The 21,306-nt window shown below is 37.8% G+C and overlaps 1 protein-coding gene across 1 annotated transcript in view; it reads left to right on the top strand.

The window, feature by feature from the left end:
• appbp2 (amyloid beta precursor protein (cytoplasmic tail) binding protein 2) overlaps nucleotides 1-21,306 on the top strand; it is a 31,807-nt gene that overhangs the window by 5,037 nt on the left and 5,464 nt on the right. The window contains exons 2-11 of the mRNA XM_028464373.1: nucleotides 3,532-3,620; nucleotides 6,592-6,743; nucleotides 7,744-7,867; nucleotides 10,996-11,164; nucleotides 13,419-13,508; nucleotides 13,589-13,656; nucleotides 13,740-13,845; nucleotides 13,945-14,069; nucleotides 19,397-19,482; nucleotides 20,563-20,753. Coding sequence (XP_028320174.1) covers nucleotides 3,532-3,620; nucleotides 6,592-6,743; nucleotides 7,744-7,867; nucleotides 10,996-11,164; nucleotides 13,419-13,508; nucleotides 13,589-13,656; nucleotides 13,740-13,845; nucleotides 13,945-14,069; nucleotides 19,397-19,482; nucleotides 20,563-20,753 — 1,200 coding nt within the window. The remainder of the gene's footprint in view (nucleotides 1-3,531; nucleotides 3,621-6,591; nucleotides 6,744-7,743; nucleotides 7,868-10,995; nucleotides 11,165-13,418; nucleotides 13,509-13,588; nucleotides 13,657-13,739; nucleotides 13,846-13,944; nucleotides 14,070-19,396; nucleotides 19,483-20,562; nucleotides 20,754-21,306) is intronic.

Below are 21,306 nucleotides of genomic sequence, written 5' to 3'. Positions count from 1 at the left end.
GAAGTTTTCATCTGCTCACAGCAGCTCACAGCAGCGCACACTCGACCAGAGCATGTGTAGAACCTGAGTGGAATATTGAGAGTGTCGCGATGGTGAGATAAAACGATCAAAAAAGTGGGGCAAGCGGTGATACTTGGCATTGCCAGGAGGAGGAGTAAGTTGCATGTATGGAGACTGATGGGGGAGAGACTTGGAGGACAGCCAAAATACAGTAAGAAATCCATTCCTCTGACCTAGACAGCAAAATATTAACAATGTTGCCATCAAAAGCCTGGTCTCAGAGTTGTTTTTGTACTTTTAGCGAAGGAAACCAATGTTGAGTTGTCCCTAAAGCAAAAAAAATGTTTCAAAGTCACTAATAAGTTTCTTCAGAAAAAGCTGTTTTTCTCAGCTTTTTGTCACAAACTGGTGATTTGTGTGAAACTTGCCTCTGCTGATTACAAAAGAATGAAACTAGCTAGAAACAAAATTATTTTTTCTGAAGAAATTAGAGACTTAAGTCTTTCAGAATTACTCTAAACTGGTCTACCACCGCCAGGTAATCTTAGATTTAGGTAAATCCAACTGTTATAGTCCGGTAGATGCAGCAACTCTGGACCTACTACGTAGCTTTGGATTGCTACGCCGGCTACACCCAGCGGCCTGTGAAGCAGCGGAGCCTCTTACCCGCGGTGTCCTTCAGCAGAGGAGACGTAAGCGGTGTGATCAGAAGCAGAAGCGGGGATGCCGAGAAGTCTAAGTATTTAGTTTGCCTCGTCTTTCGCATCCAAACAGGCTGGATGACAAGAGGTTTCACCCTCAGCATGTTTGTTCCATAGCGGAATGAATGGAGTAAACTGGAAACCATTTGGTCCATTCTGTTTGGTTTAAGACTGAATGAAACAGGGGGAGGAATGGCTGTTAGCATTTTTGTTTAAAAAGATTCTAACTGGATTGGAAGTGTTACTTGTTAAGGAGTGTACAGCTATATACCTCTGTGCCTCAATGTTTAATATTTATTGCAAGTGCAATTTTGTTTTTTGAGAGAGATTTGATAAACCGTTTTATTTATTGCTTTGGTTGTGTGTGGTTTTGCATCTGAGGTGTTTATTTTTCTTAACAGAGACAGGGTCTATTTTATTGTTTTTGTTTGTGATATTTATTAAAGTGCAATTTTTTGCTAACAGAGAGTGAGAGTCCATTGTATTGTAATTGTTTGTTTTATTTGTTTAAGTTTTTGACATTCCAATTACAATGGTAAATAATACTAATGAGAAATACAAGTTGACTGCATTTGAAAGGCATTTTTATGATATGTTACTTATCATTATATTAGTGGTGAGTTTAGTCTGAAAAAAGAATTGACTATCGTTTATCGGCAATAATTTGTGGGACAATATATCGTCCAGCAAAATCGGTTATTGGCCCAGGCCTACATATATGGCAATAAAGTATAATATATATTCTGTATTAAACCGCAGTGATTGTTTTAGCTGTAAGATAGTGGATAGGAGGATCCGGACAAGGATAGGATCCGGCTACGCCAGCCACATCTTACATACATCTGTACAAACATGCTTCTGAGTTCAGGAGCAAGTCTGCATTATTTGCGTACAAACAGGTCAGCATTGGCTCTGGGTGGTTTTCAAAAAGGCATGCGCATATAGAGCAAAATCCTCCAGCTTTGGTAGTCCTGACCAAGCCAAGCATCAACATCATGAGATGGGTCCTGACACTGCTTCTGACAGAGGCCCTAGTGGCATTGAAGAATTGGTCAATTGTAGAGGACGAATTTCCCTACTGGGACAGTAAAGTACACTTTACACCTGCGGTGTTTCTTACAAAGCCCTGAGGAAGAATCTGTGATCCGGGTGAGCACTCCAGCTTCATGTTTTGTACATCTTACACCTGTCTTTTAAAACGCATATGGAGTATAGAGTGGCCAGGGAGCCTGCTTTTATCATCTATCAGGTCAATCACCTGTTGCTTGTTTTGTTCTACTAAAGCCAAAGAAATGAGGACTTTAAATTCCACACATGTTTTTAAGTCTGCATGTAGTGTCAGAATGGAGTCAACCGCAGCCTTTCCTCTGACAGATACAGAAGTAAAATGGTCATTTCCTGGGGTTGCCCTTTCATTCACAACGCAAGATTTGTAGTAATAGCAGCTCTAGGAGGAGTGTGTTTAAGTTTGAGCTGACGATTTTCAATATTTGGCCAATTTGTCATTAACATAAAATGGAGAGTATCTCGATACAAAATAACACGATTAAAAATAAAGCATGCGTTTTATTGACTTTTTTGATCGAGACTCTCTTGGCCCCTCTCGAGAGCAGCAGCAGCAGCAGCAGCCGCCCCAATTACATTTGACGCAAATCAAAGTTCGTATGTGCAAATGGAAGCATTTTCCAAAAATTTTAATTTTCAAAGGTTTTGCCCATAATGCAAGTTATCAAAAATCTATAGATAACTTTTGGTGTCCCACTTCTCTAGATGATCTCCTGCGATTTTGAGCCCGTCAGTGAAATGCCCTTGGAGGAGTGTGTTATAATACAACGTTGCACAATATTAAATTCTCTTCACTCTGTAGTTTTTCCAATTAATTTCTGTTTTTCCACATTGAGCTGGTTTAAGGCTGGGAGTTTAACAACGGTGTCACATTTGACGCAAATCGGAGTTCGTATGTGCAAATTGGAGCATTTTTCAAAAATTTAATATTTTGTCATTTTTGGCAAAACTTCTATAAAAGTGGTCAATTATAATTTAATGCGAAACAGGGGAACCATGTTACAGTTCTACACATATGTAGTTAACAGTTATTAAAATATGTTTCATATCAAGCTTTCACACATTTTACCATTTAAATAAATCTAGGAAATCTAGGGGTGTACACAAAAAAGGCTCAGACTCCCACACCAAAAAAATAATGAAAACTCTATATTTTCATTGATTAGGAAGCCTAACAAGGTAACCAATAGATAGGAAAGAAATTGGATGATAGATAATTGTTTTTAATGTCTTTTACAGCTGATTTAGGACGCGCTAACACAAGAGGAAAGTTAACTTTTATTAGGTTTTTCATTTCAGTCTCACTAATTATGATTAAATGTGATTGAACTCAAGTAATCATAATTGACTTTTTGAGGATAGAAAATAAGTGTAATATTTTTGTAATTGTAAAAAAAATGCTGGTAACTGTAATCGGAATAGAATTGTAATTGAACACGGGTAATTGAAAACATAATTGTACTGAAAAATTTAATTGACCCCACCCCTGGCTGAGTTACTTAAGTTATGTGTCAGACATTGTGGGGCCCATAGTGAATCCATTTGGTCCTTAAAATACCAAGCAGTTTCACACAGCAATGGGAAAATGAACAATATTAACACTAGTGACTTTGTGTTGTTTTTCTAATTTATTTATGTGTGTGTGTGTGTGTGTGTGTGTGTGTGTGTGTGTGTGTGTGTGTGTGTGTGTGTGTGTGTGTGTGTGTGTGTGTGTGTGTGTGTGTGTGTGTGTGTGTGTGTGTGTGTGTGTGTGTGTGTGTGTCAGCTTTACCAGCAGGGGCGACTCTGTCAGCTTGGAGGGGAGTTTTGTGAGCTGGAGGTTTTTGCCAAAGTGTTGCGAGCTTCAGACAAAAGGTAAGGTTTATAATAGTAATACTAACTACTGTTTCAGGTGTAATTATAGCACTTCCCTGTGAGTTCAAATCAGCACTTATGAATGAAAGAGCTAAACTGTTGTTTATAATCAGATCAAATAAGGACTTGTAAAATAAACAAATGCAACTTAAATTACATATTTTTTGTTATATACCAACAAATGTCCTTTTTGTGATTTCCTCACTGACAAAATTATTCAACCCTCTAAAGATTCAACCCGCTAAAGACCACGCTTTAAGGCTGGGATACACTGTGCGTTTTTTTTTTTAACTGTTGTACTCAGCTCCAGCTCAAACAGTGCGACTCAGGTGCAGAGCCCGAATGTGCGCAGCTCACGATGCATGTTCTCACACTGTAAGGACTGACACTCTGACTGCTCACACTGTACGTTCATACACGACACGTTGGGGTCTTGTTTCTGGAAATGCAATGTACAAATTAGAAGAAGAAGAAGAACTCTGAAGTGTCGCCATTAAAACAGACAAAGAAGAAGAACCCAGAAGTGGAGAGACATTCAGCAAAAAAAGCTTGAAAAAAGAAAAGACAACGATATGATGGACCAAGAGCTGGATGGACAGAGGTGGACAGTACAGTCCTTCAATTTTACAGCAGTCCTACGGCGTTCGTGCATGCGCAGTGTGAAAGTTGAAGGTAAGCCGGTCCGTGGCACTGCTTCAACTGTGAGATACCCTCTGGAGGAGCGACTGGATTTCAAACATGTTTGATTTCCTTATGACCTACGATTGCTGATCAGGAGCTGGTCATGAGGTGTTAATTGCTTCTCGTGACCCCATGTATACTACATGATGTACAACACACGATATAGCAGAGACTCGCACAATCCCAAAAATGCACGCACGAGTCGAAAATCGGCTCAAAATGGGCCAAAAATCGCAGTGTATGCCTGCCTTTAGAATGAAGGTTTCAGTCAGGTGTTAAAACACCTGTAGATGTGAACAGAACCATAACGAGCAACAATTATGCAGATTTAAAAGAACTGCGATACATTGCTCATTCTAGTTAATGGTGTCTTTGCAACATGGTGAAGTCCAGGTAATGGTTGAAGAAGTCAAGATAGGAGGTAATTTTTCTTCATAAGCAAGGATATGGATATAGATAAAAGATAAGCAAGAAATTAAACATTTCAAGAGACACAATTGGAACTTGGAAGAATAATTCGCTAGTTTAAAGCTAAAGGCACAGTGGAAACGCTACCTGAGAGCGGCAGAAAAAGGATGCTGTCGGCAGCTGCTGTCCGGTACCTGAAGCCAAAGGTGGAGAAAAATCTCCGGGTGACATCTGAGGAACTGCAACAGGACTTATCAGAGGGAGGTACTCAGGTTTCAGCTCAGACAATAAGGCACACACTGCGAAAGAAGGCCTCTGTGCCAGAACTCCCAGGCGCACCCCCCTGCTGACTCCAATACACCAAAAACCACGTGGACAAGCCACAAAAGTTTTGGGATGCTGTTTTCTGGAGCGACGAGACAAAATTGGAACTATTTGGGCATAGTCATGCATGCTGATGAAGAGTCGACTTAACTAGCGTACCGTAATTTTGTATGAAGTAAAAAATTGACAGTGACGAGATATATTTGCAAAATGTTTTAGTGTCAGTATTAAGTTTTTCTACAACAAGCAGTAGCTGATGCATTTGTTTTATTTTTGTCCACATGTGGCTAGGTTTTGGGTCAGTGTACAGTCATGGTTAAGGTCTGTTGATATTGTTTTGTGAATCACACCACAGAATATTGTGTTATGTGTTTTCGAAGGTAAATGTACACACTTTTTGAATATGATCATTATCATGCTGGGTAAAATGTCTATTTTTAAAACTCAAACTATATCAAATTTATGTATAAAACACTAAGAATAGAGTTGATCATCAGTATACGCTAGAAACAATTATCGCAACAAATAACAATAACTGAGCAAGAAAAGAAATGGAATGTCTGCTTGAGTTAGAGATGTAGTTATTAGGTGTGCCATTTGTTATGTTATAAATGTTTTGGTAATTGTGTTGTTTTGTTTTTTGATTAGTGTTATTGATTTTATTTTATTTTTCATTCTGTTATGTTATAAATTTTTGTTTGCTTTGTGCTCCTTTTTTCATTTATATTTATATTATGCTTTCCTGTGGTTGGGGTGTGAGGGGTTTCTGGAAACCTGTTTTGTTATTTTATTCTGTAAAAAAAAACACAAGCAGTGGCTGAAATAACAAGTCATTTCTTTTATGTAATTTTAAAAGAAGACATAACTAAAATGCTTTAACTAACAGCCAAGCACAACAGCAATTATGGATCCTGTTTTTTTTATTTTGCAAAAATGCTGTATTTGAATTAACCGTAACATAACAACTTAGCATCTGCATTGCTTCACCCCATGGAATTCAATTCAGAGAAGCCAGCTCTAATATTACAATAATTTATATAATATATATCTTATAGTGGGGTCTCCTAACCCTCTTCCCCTAGGAGAACCACAGCTGATGTAGTTGATCAGTGCATCAGTTCTGGCCCCTCAATGCTGATTCTGATGAGGTCATTCACAGTATCAGTGTGAAGACTGGCCCTTGTTGTGCGTGTACACTCTTATCACTCCACTCGGGGCGCTCAGCGAGTTCTTTCCCACCCCCGGTCCACTAAGCGCCCCCCACATGTGCGCCGTCAATCCGCTCGGTGCATCATTTTATTAGCATCCTTTTCATTTGATCAGGCAATCACATCAAGTGTTTTTTTTTTTTTTATAAATATTTTGAAATTCAATCCAACATTTAATAGATTATTTTATTTATAATGCATGGTTGGTTTGTTGGTTTATTCACAATTTAATTTAGGATTATAAGGAACTATGCTTTATATGACAATAGTAGAGGTGTAATGCTTGATTCATTGTTGCAGATTGGCTACATACACGAGACATGGTAACTTTGATTTTTCCCTCCCTGCAGACACCTCCTGCACCACTGTTTCCAGGCCCTGATGGACCATGGAGTTAAAGTGGCATCAGTTTTGGCGAACTCCTTCAGCCGCCGCTGCTCGTACATCGCAGAGTCGGACGCTCACGTGAAAGAGAAGGCCATCCAGTTTGGCTTTGTTCTAGGTAAAAGACGTTTGACGCGCGCAGTGATATTACAGTGGCTACGGAAAGTATTCAGACCCTTTTAGATTTTTTTCACTCCTTGGTATTTTGCAGGCATTTGCTAGAATCATTGAAGTTATATTTTTTTCATGAGTAATGTACACACAGCAGATAGAAAAAACATGTGTCGACCTTTTTGAGAATTTATTAACAAAGAAAAACTGAAATATCACATATTGAAAAGTTCTCAGACACTCTGCTGTGAGACTTGGTTTTACACCTTCATTGGAGTTCAGCTGTATTTAATTAGATTGATTGGACTTATTTTCAGGGCTGTATTTGGCACATTCCAATAATTTAGCAATTTTCCAAGAAAAATCAATGTAAAGGCCGCTTCGTCACATAGGCCGCACCCTATTGGCTGATGAGGGTGCCCTTCCAACGGCTCGGCCAATCAGAACAGGCAGGTAGGAGGGCTGCTGTGTTCCTGTTAACAGAGGATTCCACGTATTTCAATCAGTTTTAACAGATGAGTTTCCATTTTCTTCACTGCCCCACATCTGCATATCAGTCAATTTACAGCTTTTTATGGTAACTTTTTACTTAAACCAGACTGATCTACCGTGCACCATCGCCTAAGGAGTGATTGTGTCAGAGTGTGTGTCAGCTGTCAGTCTCAGCCCTGTGCGTGATCACTCCTGAACAAACCTAACACAAATGTGAGATATTTCTTTGTCTGTTTTTTTCTATCAAGCTGGGGAGCTGTGTACATTACTCATGAAAAAATCATAACTTCAATGTTTCTAGAATATATCTGCTATATACCAAAGAGTGAAAAAAATCTAATAGTGTCTGAATACTTTCCGTACGCCCTGTATGTGAAATAGAAACATCATGTGAACAAAGTGTAGAAGATAACAAACTGGCTAACTAATGTGTTAAATGATGAATTTCACAAACGTAACACTGGTTCCTCCACTGAGCTTAGGAATTTACAGGACTGTGTTTGTTGTTGTCGTAGGGGGCTTCCTGTCAGATGCAGGCTGGTACGGTGACGCAGAGAAGGTGTTTTTGTCGTGCCTACAGTTGTGCACACTCCACAGTGAGGTTCTTCACTGTTATCGAGCTGTGGAATGCTGTGTCAGGTTAGTTACTATTTTTTTATTTTTATACTCTTATTAGGGATGCACAGAATATTCGGTAACCGAATATATTCGGCTGAATATTGCAAAAAAAGTGAGTTAAAAGCAAGGCCGAATAGTAACGTGTGACGCAAACAAACAACGTGCAGTGATTTAGGGTCAGAAAAGTGTGTGCGCGTTGCTGCAGAACCAGAGCAGCAGGAGCAGCAGCTCCTCCTTTCCACACACAAACACAGCCAGACTCTCTTCTTTCCGCTCTTCGTCATCCGTCACCGCATAAAAGTTGGAAGCCGTTGAATTCTACAACTGAGTCCATTATTAACACTGTGAGCCACGAATCCGTAAACATCACCATCGTTTCCTCCTCAGTTCACAAACGATGTCGGGTCTCGCTGCATAGGCTGGTGTAGCTTTAGCATGGAGTGCTAACAGCTGATGTGTGTGAACAATGGCTGTGGCTCCAAGCAGTGACTCCCAACATGATCGGCAGCAGAAAAAGTAGTGCAGTTTGCATTTACATATATGGTAATAAAGTATAATATATATTCTATATTAAACAGAAGTGTTTGTTTTAGCTGTTAGATAGTTGGAGAGGGAGGAGCTCACATTCTAGGAGGCGTGTTAGGTGACGTCACCTGCCAATGTGGGCAAAATCCATTTAAAGCTGACTTTTTACGAAATGTGGAATAACAAGGGAGGAGGAAACATAACTTTTTACACTTTGTTCCTCTGAATGAGGCTAAAGGATGTTTATCACTGTAGATAAACCATTAGAAAGTGATATTTTTCATCTTATCTCCCCTTTAATGCACATTAGTTTTTTTTTTTTTTTTGGAATGCATGTCTTGTTTTATTTGAAGGGCTAATATAAATGAAAAACTTTATTGTGCTTTTTATGAAAAGCAAAGGCTACTGGAATATTTAAAACATGTCAGAATATTCAGCAAACATTTAATTACTTAAAAAAACAAGTCTAAAAATGTGTTCTAGGCTATTTATGCATTATAAAAAAAATAGTGAAAAACTTAACAACCGCATTCGGCCAAGCGTTGATGAAGTGAAAACAGAACAGACGGCATCAAACTTGTTTACGGGTGTTAGAAAAACTCAGGTCAACAAACAAAAATGAGTGTTTTAAAACTTTATCTCAGTTTATTTATCCTGCAGAAACTAAACTGGGCTATATGAGCGTTGATCAAGAGCTCCAATAAAAACAAAATATAGAATAAAAAGAGAAGCCCTCCACAATCAGTGCTCCTACCAACTAAACCCAAGACGACTTGACAAATGTTTACTTCAACCTTTATAAGAAAAGCAGCAAAAACAATGTTTGAAGATGATTACATTTCATAGTCTAACAAAACATCTATCAAAAACTGTCATATCCATAATGCTACCAATACGCTTTTTAATGCTAGCGTTTTTTTTCTGCAATACTTCCATCATCTATATTTAGATACTCCAAAAATACTTGAAGGATATGACTATAACTTCCCATTTTAAAAGTTAAATCAAGCTATGACTAATACAGTAACTATGCTACATTATCATTGGTGCTCTGTGCTTTTTAAACCCTCCTGTAAAATGTTAAAAGTAAACAGATTTAAGATTTCCTCAAAGTGCTGCTGTTGTTGGTTCACTGTGGGGTTTGGAGAAGGAATTTTGTGTGTTTGTGTGTGTGGGGTCAAAATATCTTTAAAATACAGCTGACTGAGAGAGTATTTTAGAATGAATACATTATTGTTATTTTGATTCAATGCACTTTTCAAGTAGATCAGAAAGCCCAGAGTTCCGAGTGGCCTTGAACGCCGCATTACTGCTCTTAAGATGTTGCTCCGATATCAGCCTGACAGCATCCTATCCACTGCCCCTTTATGTTCCATCGTTCACAAATACACCACAGCTTAATTTATCTGGAGGCCATTATTGTGACAAAACTATTTGTGTGTAATACAATCCGTGTGTATGTAGAATTACTATTTGTAAACAAAGTTGTCTGAATCTACTTTTTTACATCCAAGTGCGTGTGTCATAAAATCGGGACACACTATTGGCTGTTTGTGTGCACGGGACTTCAGGAACACATTTAGCGAATGAGATCTGTAACTTTTTAAACTTGTAACTCGTGCAATACCGCTAGAAACCAGCAGTTGTTGCTGGTACCAAGTGACAGGCCCTCATGTTGGAGCCCAACTTCATAAAACTTTTTTTTTTAAATAACTTATAAGTCATACATATTTTAGAACTTATACGTTATTAATAAGATGCAGTGTTTGCCAACCAAACCACCTCCAAAATGCTGCTTACCTGGTTTTTGATTTTTCTGTATTTTTGTTTTGGTTTTAAGTCAGTAAAACAGAATAACCAAACTGTTTATTTGTTATTTTGAGTTGGCTTTAACACGGAATAACCAAAGAACAAACAGTACATGGATTAGGGTGTCGTATGTGTTTGTCTGTTTTGTCTTTGACGCGATTTGCCTCTTTCTCGCACTTATAACAGGGTCCAGAAATTTCTGGAAAAGTTATAGAATTTGAAAAACTGATTTTCCAATCTTGAAAAGTCATGGAATATTTTAACTGGTTTGGAAAACTTCTGAAAATATAGCCCCTTTTATTTTAATGTTTAAAATATGTTAAACCCCAAAGATGTTAAGCGTTATCTTAAAGTGAACGTGCTGCATACCAGCAGCATAATTGAGCGAGAATCACAAGATCTCACAAATTCAGGCAAATTCACTCTCCATCTCATTTAGGAAACTGTGCATAGGTAAGATCACTTCTGCTGGCGTACGCTAAAAACCAAGAAATGCATATGTGAAAAAAGATCTTAACGCTTCAGAATTAAGTCATGGAAAATTTTTTTAAGAAAATAAAAATAAATTTAAAAAAAGTCTCCCGCCAAATGTGTTCCTAAAGTCCTGTGCAAAGAGACGGCAAATAGAGCGTCATGGTTTGATGTCAATACAGACACAGAATGGGTTATGCAGAGACAACTTTGTTTAAAAATCCTAAATCTACACTCACTGATGAAGGTACAGACACACAGATTGTATTACACACACACACACACACACACAAAATTTTAAGTCTTTCCAACATCCTTTTTCTTTTCTTTTTTTCACTTCTCAGGCTGCTTCATGTCCGTAATGGAAACTGCAAGTACCACCTCGGGGAGGAGACGTTGAAGCTTGCTCAGTCGTTCATGGACAAACTAGCCAAACATGGCCATCAGGTCAACAAAGCAGCATTGTATGGCGAGCTCTGTGCCTTGCTCTTTGCCAAAAGCCACTATGATGAGGTACCGTATGTACTTTTAAAGACACATTAAGTCAAATACAATTGTTTAGAAGGGATGAAGTTTGAGATCATCTTAAATGATCCTTTGACTCACTTTTCACTATTACACTGTTTATAATTAAGACCAATTTAATAAAACAAAAACAGCGGTTAGACCAAATACAAAAAAAATGAAACAATATTGAATCCACAGCATAAGAATATTTGTCCTTTGGGTTTTAATTTGGTTATATTCTGTAAAACTCGGACAGATCTGTTTTTTTTAAACTTATTTAATAACTTGGGCTGGGACTTTACGTGTGAATTGTGATTAATTAGTTACAGAAAAATAACACAAATATTGGGGTTAATCCTTTTTTTTTTTTGCACTCAAAACTGCGTGGAACTTTTCTCATTGCACGAGTTCCCAGTATACCCATAATACTGATGCACAGACCACAACAGAAGAAACAGAAGAACCAGAGAACTCGTTGCTGTGGTTCATGGTCGTTAATTTTAGTTTAAAGAAAAACCACTGATGGAAAAATAAAGCCCACTTGTGTGAAAATCATTAGATAAAAGAGTTTGTGGATCAGCGGAGCTCTGCTAGCCTTAGCTAGCACCTCAATGCTAAACATGTAGCAGATAGCACCTCAATACTAAACATGTAGCAGCTAGCACCTCAATGTTAAATATAGAGCAGCTAAAACCTCAATGCTAACATGTAGCAGATAGCACCTCAATCCTAACATGTAGCAGCTAGCAGGGACAACGGTCCTAATGGAGCAGACAGTGTCTCCAATCCACACTGGACACTCAGACAGGGTTCAGAACCAAAATGAATAAATCCATGAGTGACAAATGAACAAAGTCAGTGGATATGTGATTGTAGTGGACAGTCGACCGATGTGGGATGGACTAGAAGCACTGCTATGGATAGCACTCAACCTGACCCAACTTATCAACAGCGACCAACTACTACCATTGAAGTGCTAGCTGCTACATGTTTAGCAGTGTGGTGCTCATGAGTCTAGCAGAGCTCCGTTGATGCACAAACTCTTCCTGTAACAATTTTCACACAATTTTTTCATCCTGTGTTTTTATTTTATCTAAAATTAAAGCTGCAGTTTGTAAAACCTCTGATTACAAGGACGCTGGCCATGTAATCAGAGGGTTCCCGGTTCAAGCCTCACCTAGGCCATCACTGTGGGATGTTCCCCAGGCGCTTAATCAATAAACCTGATCAGATTGAGTAAATCATTGATCCCTGAGGGGAAATATGGTGACATTAATGCTGTTCTCATACATATTTATATGACATGAATAATTAAAAAGGAGCATTCAGAATAATCCATGTCACTACAACTTATATCTACCTTTTAAATGTAACTTTTTTGTTCAATTAATTAAGTATTTATTTTGTTTTCTCACAGAAGTTAAAAACTAATATTTTCTGAAAAAATGTATTATTTCTAAAAAAAAAAACTGAATTTTAAAAAGTTTATGTGGAAAACACGGAATTTGGAAAAAATAAAACGCTTATGCATGATTTAAATGTGTAAAATATTTTCAAAAATTGTAAATCGAATGGCAATCGTAATATCTGTCAGAAAAATTGCAATTAGGTTTTTTGTCAAAATCGTGCAGCCCTATTCTCCATCTCAGTCTGCTCTTTTCCTCTTGATTTGCTGTGTCACTGTTGTGTCTAACGCTGTTATGGAGACTTCTGCTGGAACTTCTACAAATGCACGTTTACGACCGATGGTCCCTGAACGGGCCTGACTTCAGTGGAGCAGCCAATAGAAATGCCTAAAACAGCTCATGGAGCACACGTGTTTGATTTCCAGAGCCAGGAGAAGGAGAATAGATTTACTGTCTACTCAGAACACTTTGGATTACAATATGCTCAAAGATGATTATGGATTTTTGACCAAACATCGCCAAAAAAACTTACATAGTGCAACTTTAACGCCCACAAAGCACAGTAACGACTTCTCCTTTGGTTTTCCTGTTTTTTGTGTTGTGGTCTGTGTATCAGTATTATGGGTATACCAGGAACTCATGAAATGAGGAAGGTTCTGCTTTTTTGGAGTGAAGAAAGAAGCAATTTTTTCAGTGCGTTATTTTCCTGTAAATAATGAATCACGTATAAAGTGTTAAAGTCTCTGCCCTACTTAAAACACATGCATTTGCTGGTTGACATAATAAATAAAGGTGCTCTATGATGGTAGATTGAACATTATGACTGAGGTGTCCATGTATTTTCCTGTTTCTAGGCATATCGCTGGTGTATAGAGGCCATGAAGGAGATCACCCTGGGGCTGCCGGTTAAAGTCATCGTTGACGTTCTCAGACAAGCGTCTAAGGTAACGCTCCAGCTGTGATAGTTGGAGCTGTTGTAGAGTCAGACTTCAGGTGTGATCAGTGCTTGCACTCTGCCCCACAGGCCTGCGTGGTTAAACGAGAGTTCAGAAAAGCAGAGCAGCTGATCAAACATGCAGTGTTTCTAGCACGGTAACATCCTGTTCATCGTTGAAACAACATCACTCTGTTGTTGTTGCTCCTCATCCTTATGTCATCAGCTCATATGTTTGCAGAGAACATTTTGGACACAAGCATCCCAAGTACTCTGACACGCTGCTAGATTATGGCTTTTATCTCCTCAATGTGGACAACATATGTCAGTCAGTGGCTATTTATCAGGTGAGTAAAGGAAGAAGCAGCAGAACAAACCATGAATGAGTTTTTGCTTTTTTAAATATTATGGTTTATTTGAAAAACTTTGTGTTGTTTAAATGTCAGACTGCGCTGGACATTCGACAGTCTGTGTTTGGGGGAAAGAACATCCACGTTGCTACGGCCCATGAAGACCTGGCTTACTCCTCATACGTGCACCAGTACAGCTCTGGCAAGTTTGACAATGCCCTGTGAGTACACACATTCTGATTAGCTGACTGTGCATGTAGGAATATTACTGGCTAGAGGTGTGACCAAATAGTTGAAATATAGGGCTCACGATACAATATGAAATTCGATATATAGGGCTTGTGATACAAAACACTCACAATACGATAGGAAATACGATATAGGGTTATCAATACCAAATACTCACGAAACAATACAGGGTTCAAGATACCAAGTACTCACAATACGATTTGAAATACTGTATAGGCCTCACGATTCCAAATACTCACAGTACGATATGGAATACGATGCAGGGCTCACAATACCAAATACTCACAGTACGGTATAGAATAAGATATAGGGCTCACGATACCGAAGACTCATCATGCGATATAGGGCCCAAGATACCAAATACTCATGATGCAATTTGAAACGCGATATGGGGCTCACGATACCAAATATTCATGATGCGATATTCGGCTCAAGATACCAAGTACTCACAATATGATATGAAATACGATGTTTACAGTATATAGGGCTCACAATACCAAATACTCACGATACGATATGAAATACGATATAGGGCTAACAGTACCAAATACAATACGATGTGAAATGAGATATAGGGCTCACGATTCCAAATATTCGCGATACGATATGGGGCTCAAGATAACAAGTACTCACAATACGATGTGAAATTCAATTCAATTCAATTTCAATTAAACTTTACAACAAAATCATCTCAATGCGCTTATCAAAATATAAAATTAATAATAAGAAAGAAAAAACCCAACAAGATCCACATGAACAAGCATTTAGCTACAGTGAGAAGAAACAACTCCCTTTTAACAGGAAGAAATCTCCAGCAGAACCAGGTTCAGAGGTGACAGCCATCTGCGTGGACTGGTTGGGGTTAGTGGACAGAAGGACCAACAGAACAGGATATAGAGATAGAACATCAGAGTGTTCCAGACTAGTTGAGCCGTGAACCACAGATCAGGAACTGACATCAACTTCTCGACACCTGAAACAGAGCAGAGAGAGAAGGATGAGGAGAAGACACTGACTGCAGAAAAACATGATACATTATTATCAAGTCAGCCTGTCTTGGCCTTGGGCCTCACTCCCAGTGCCTAGTCAGCACTTATTATAAAGGTGATGAATCTCTTCCTGTTTATTGGTAAGCTAACAGCGACTCTAAGGTCTGTAAATGCGACCGTTCACAGACGAGCCCATGTCCGCTGTAGTGGTTAGTTAACGCTATTATACGGTATAAGCTTCAGCATGTAAGTAGGTTTTGAGTTTAGCCTTAAAGGTGGAGAGCGTAGCAGCCTCCCGTACTGAGACTGGAAGCTGGTTCCAAAGGGGAGGAGCTTGGTAGCTGAAAGCTCTGCATTCTGTTCTACTTCTAGACACGTTAAGAACATCCAGAAGACCAGCAGACTGAGAGCAGAGTGATCTGCCTGGATGATAGGGCACTAACAGGTCTCTAAGATATACAGGAGCTAGATCATGTAGAGCTTTGTATGCTAACAGGAGGATTTTAAACTCTATTCTAGATTTTACAGGAAGTCAATGAAGGGAAGTCAATACTGTAGTAATATGTTCTCTACTGTTAGTACCTGTTAGTATTCTAGCTGCAGCATTCTGAATTAACTGGAGACATTTTAGTGAGTTACTAGGACATCCTGACAGTAGAGAGTTACAATAATCTAATCTAGATGTAACAAATGCATGGATCAGTTTTTCAGCATCACTCTGGGTCAAGATATTCCTGATTTTAGATATTACGGAGGTGGAAGAAGGCTGTCCTTGTGATTTGTTTAATATGAGAGTTAAAGCGTAAGTCAGTATCAAAAATAACGTCTAAGTTTTTTACTGTGTTGCTTGGTGACAGAGTAATGTCATCCAGAGACACTATTTACTCTGATTATTTCTCTCTAAGGTGTTGTGAACCAAATAAAATCACTTCGGTTTTATCCTGATTAAGAAAGAGAAAGTTACGGCTCATCCAGGGTGTGATGTCTTTAAAGGTGCAGTCCGCAACCCTCAGATCCCTCTCTCCCCCTCCCTCCCCGCTGCTTCTTGCTCTGCCTCCAAACTTTCCAAAGTCCCTCCCTCAGAGGAGCTCTACAAGCTAAAGTTATTCCGACAGCAACATCACAGTAATATAACATGCTCTGTTAAAAGCATATTACTGCTGTGCTTTTCTCCTCCACCCCATACCCTGTAAAAAAGACTGCGATCCAGCCCTGGGAAAGGGGCGGGGACTGTTAGCCACAGCTGTCAGACAGCTCATCAAACACAATCCTGCCTCTGATTGGTTCTTTTTGCTCGGTCGCAATGCATTCTGGCAATTTGCCGAAGGCTGCAGGAGCAGCAGGAGGGACTCAATGAGCTTGTTTTTTTACACAAACTACTAGTTTGATGTAGTTTTAATAACTGATAAGTTTCATCTGATTTCATTGACAAATAGAGCTGTGTATCATCTGCATGGCAATGTAAATTAATATCATGTTCTCTGATAATGTTACCTAGTGGAAGCATATATAATGTAAAGAGTATTGGTCCCAAAACTGAACCTTGTGGAACTCCATGATTAACTCTGGCTGAGGACAGATTATTAACATGAACAAAGTGGGTTCTGTCTGATAGGTAGGATTTAAACCAACCCAGCGCTGTTTCTTTAATCCCAAAAACACTTTCCAGTCTCTGCAGCAGTAGATGATGATCCACTGTATCAAAGGCTGCACTGAGATCTAAGATCACCAGAACTGAGACCAACCCTCTGTCTGAGGCTAAGAGGAGATCATTGGTTACTGTTACTAAGGCAGTCTCTGTGCTGTGATTGGCTCTAAAGCCAGACTGAAAGCTCTCTATAAATTGTTCCTATGTAGGTGATCACATAGTTGACCTGTGATGACTTTTTCAAGAATTTTGGAAACAAAGGGGAGATTAGATATTGGTCTATAATTGGACAAGTCACTGTGGTTCATAACCTGTTACTAGAGATGTGTTAATCCAGTTCATCATATTAGTGCTAATTAGTGGAAGAACATCTTTAATAGGGATGTAACGATTCACTCAACTCCCGATACGATTCGATTCACAATACTGGGTTCACGATACGATTTTCTCACGATTTATTTTACAAAATGGGAATGTTGACAAATGACTGAAAAATATTCCTTTATTTTTTGGGGGAAAATACTATACTATTTTCCTTTTATTTTTCATTGTCAAAAGAATCCCTTGATAAACTATTCAAAATGATGCAATTTAAGTAAAAATAAATCTTGAATGAAATAAATAAAGTTATCATACAAATGAAGAAGCCTATTAATTTAAATTCTGGTTTTATAATAAACAATTCAAAACTGCGTAATAGTTCTTTTTCTTTTTAAAAGTGCAACTGAAAATGTATTTTGTGCCTTAACAATTGGACTTTAAAAAAAAAAAAAAAACAGTCATTTTACTGTATTTACGTCAGATATTTGTTTAGACCAGCAGAGGGCGGTGGTAACCCAGTGGTCTGTTGGCATGCAGTTATTCCACCAGTGAAGAAGAGAAGCTATGCTAGCAGACAGAGTTAATAGAAAAACCTGACTTTTAGAGATATTCACGTAATATTACAGATATTCTTTCAGTGCTAAAGGAGTAAAGAATCATTTATGAGCATGTTTAACAGTAAATGGCGGCCAGAAAGAAAATAGTAGCAGATTCCGCCCGTCACGTCCGCTTCTGGAAGGATTAATATATAGCGCCCTCTGCTGGTTAAAAAAAGTACTGCGATTCATCGATGTGAACCGTGGTACCTATGAATCGATTTTTAACTGCCTTACGATTAATCGTTACATCCCTAATCTTTAAATAGTGGAGTTGGGATTGATCTAAAAGACAGGTTGTTGGTTTAGAAGTTGATGAAGTCATCACTGCTCAGGTTTGATGAGCCTGGCTACGGTGTTGAATAGAAACCGAAAATTATTTTTGTTTTCCTCTATTAAAGTTGAATAATAGGAAGTTCTAGCTTTGCGAAGAGCTTTTTTTTTTACAAGTTAAACTTTCTTCAAGCAATATTAACTTCTACCATGTTTGAAGACAGCCAGTTCTTTTCCAATTTTTGCAATGCCTGTTTTAAAAGACGCAATTCAGATTTATACCAGGCAGCGACCTTTTTATGACATATCATCTTCTTTTTAAGTGGGGCAGCAGCATCCACAGCTGTGTGCAGTGACACCATTGCACTGTTGACGATCTATTTTCTCTGTTAGACATTGATAAATACTCTCTGTTGCGATATCATATGGATCAGAGGTAAGCAATGATGGAACTGATATTTAATAGTCCACATTTAATGGTTTTTTTTATTGTTTTGTGTTCTGTTCATAGTTTTAATTTTTATGGTTAACTCTGTTGTGGGCTGTAGTTTGTATTGTATTTTGTTCTGTATATTTTGAGTAAAGGGCTTATCTATGGAAGTGTTTGTTGTAACTGCTGGTTTATTTTCAGCTAGTCATGCGCGTGTGGAGTTGTGAATCACAAACTGCAGATTTAATTTTAGCATTTGTGCTCCATGTAAATTTGGGTGGACATCGTCTTTTTTGAATAGATCAGCACATTTCGAAATATGATATATGTAGGGCTAACAATACCAAGTACTCATGATGCGATTTAGGTCTCACGATGCCAGATACTCTAGATACTAAATACTCACGATTCAATATATGGCTTATGATACCAAATCCTCACAATACGATGGAAAAATGGAAACAAATTCTAAATGAAGAGTAACAAATGTGTAACAAAGTTTGTTGATGAAAAACAATATGACTAAAACTGTTTAGCTTCACAAATGAAAAATTGAAACAAATGTAACTGTTTTTATTATTTTTCATTTCTGTAACATAAAACCTGCCAAAAAAATCCAAAATGCAGCTTAAAATTTTCAGCACCCCTCTGTAAGAAGGAGAGAGTAAAGTTGCTCAAATAAAGCAGAGTTTTATTAATATTAATTATAGATGTTCTAAATAAATAAATTATAACATATGTATGGCACTGATGATATCAAAGCAGATCCCTGCAGGATCTTCACTTTCAATTTGTTTGATTTTGTGACCAATTTTTATGTAATTTGGGGAGATTTTGTGGAATAATTTGCAGAAAATAGCAAGATTTTTGAACAAATTGAGAGGTTTTTTTTCATAATTTGGGATTAAAAATGACTGCCATCATGTGAAAAAAGCCGCTTTTTAAATTTTGCGTTACATTCTTATTGTCGTCATATGTTTAAGGTTGCTCAGTTTAAATAAACAGTTGACAAAGGAACTTTTGTGTTTCATCTCTCCTTCAGGTTCCACGCAGAACGTGCCATAGACATCATAACTCACATTCTTCCCGAGGATCATCTACTGCTGGCCTCTTCAAAGAGAGTCAAAGGTAACACTTTAGAAAACGCACATGTGGCATGTTTGAGTGTATTAAAACATGTGAATTAAAAGTCTTGTTTGTAGTGATTTTATTTTGATCCAGAATCCATCAGTGAGATGTTAGTCAGGTCTGAACCCAGCAGGTCTCTCAGGTCAGATAGTGGAGCCCAGAGCTCACAGCAAACATTTTAGTTGTTATGCTGCAGCAGAGCTAACGTCAGCATGCAATGGGAACATTTTTAAAACCAAGTTAAAAGATGCTTACAGGGTTGGGGTCAGTCATAGTTGTAATTGGTAATTAATTACAATTATAATGTATTTGTAATCATAATTTAAGATATCAGTTGCAATCATATTTTAATTGTAATTGAGTTCAGATATTAATTGTCAAGAACATTGTATAAAAACTGCTAATTACAATTTAATTAAACATAAAACTGTGGAATCATGTTACAGTTTTACTTACACATGTATTTAATAATTTTAAAAATAAGTTTCAGATTAACTTTACCTGTCAGTGAATCTTGAGGATCATTTTACTGTTAAAAAATAATATAAATCTAAGACTATACTGACAAAAAAAACCCCAATATTGTCATTGATTAGGAAGCCTAACAAGGTAACCAAGAGATGAGAAACTAATTAAATGATAGATAATATTTATTAGTGTATTTTACAGCTGATTAATGGGTCAAACTGACCCGTTACCATTAGAGATGCAAACAGGAAGCTAACACAAGAGGAATGATAACTTTTATTGGCTTATTTATTAAAGGCTCAGTAATTGCGATTAATTGGAATTGAGAATGTAATATTAATTGAATATCAGGGGGAAACTAATACAATTTAATTTGTAATTGGGAGAAAAAAAATTCAACATAGATAATTGAAGACGTAATTGTAATTTAAAAATGTAATTGACCTCAACCCTGGATGCTTCCAACTTTTATTGTTGTTTTTCAACTTTTTTCAATGTTTTTTAAATATTGTTGTTGCGTTAAATCTAGTGAAGTACGCTGTGTATGAAATGTTGTATATGAATAAATACACACTCATTCTGCTGTTAACATGTACTTCATGTGTGGTTCAGCTCTGATCCTGGAGGAAATCGCTATTGACTGTCACAATAAGGAAACAGAAGAGCGCCTCCTACAGGAGGCTCATGACCTCCATCTGTCCTCGCTGCAGCTGGCTAAGAAAGCCTTTGGAGAGTTCAACGTGCAGACAGCCAAACACTACGGGAACCTGGGGCGCCTTTACCAGTCCATGAGGAAGTTTAAGGTGGGGTTTGGCTAAATTACAATTTTTAATTTCAATTACATTTTCAAACCAGGGTTGGGGTCAATTATAATTATAATTGTGTAATTGCTAATCAATTGCTAATCAATTACAATGATTTTTGTTGTTGAGTCCCTTTATGTTGTTCTTTTTACTAATGAAATTGAAAGTAATAATGCAAGAAAAAGACTGGCCTTGACCTTAAATGTGACCTTGAGCAAAGGTCAAGGTCACACATTGAAATGAAATGTTGTTCAATGGTTCCAGTCTGAGCACTGGATCTCAATTTGAGGCCAAATTATAGGGAAAAATATATATTTGTTTTTTTTTATGACGTCATGAACTTTGACCCTTACCAATATTTTTACTGGTCGTACAGCTTTGATCCATGTAAATAAAAATACTCCACTTGAGATGAGCTTCTCATGAATGTAAGATCGAACTTGTACGATAAATATTAGTAGATATGGACCTTGACATTTTGGCTCCAAAAAAGGTCGAGTGCACATCCTTGACATTCCCCACCAGGGTTGGGGAAAAACTGTCATGTGTGTGT

Source organism: Gouania willdenowi, chromosome 13 (genome assembly GCF_900634775.1).
Source record: "Gouania willdenowi chromosome 13, fGouWil2.1, whole genome shotgun sequence".
Taxonomy (NCBI): domain Eukaryota; kingdom Metazoa; phylum Chordata; class Actinopteri; order Blenniiformes; family Gobiesocidae; genus Gouania; species Gouania willdenowi.
This window is presented reverse-complemented; position numbering and strand designations above follow the sequence as displayed.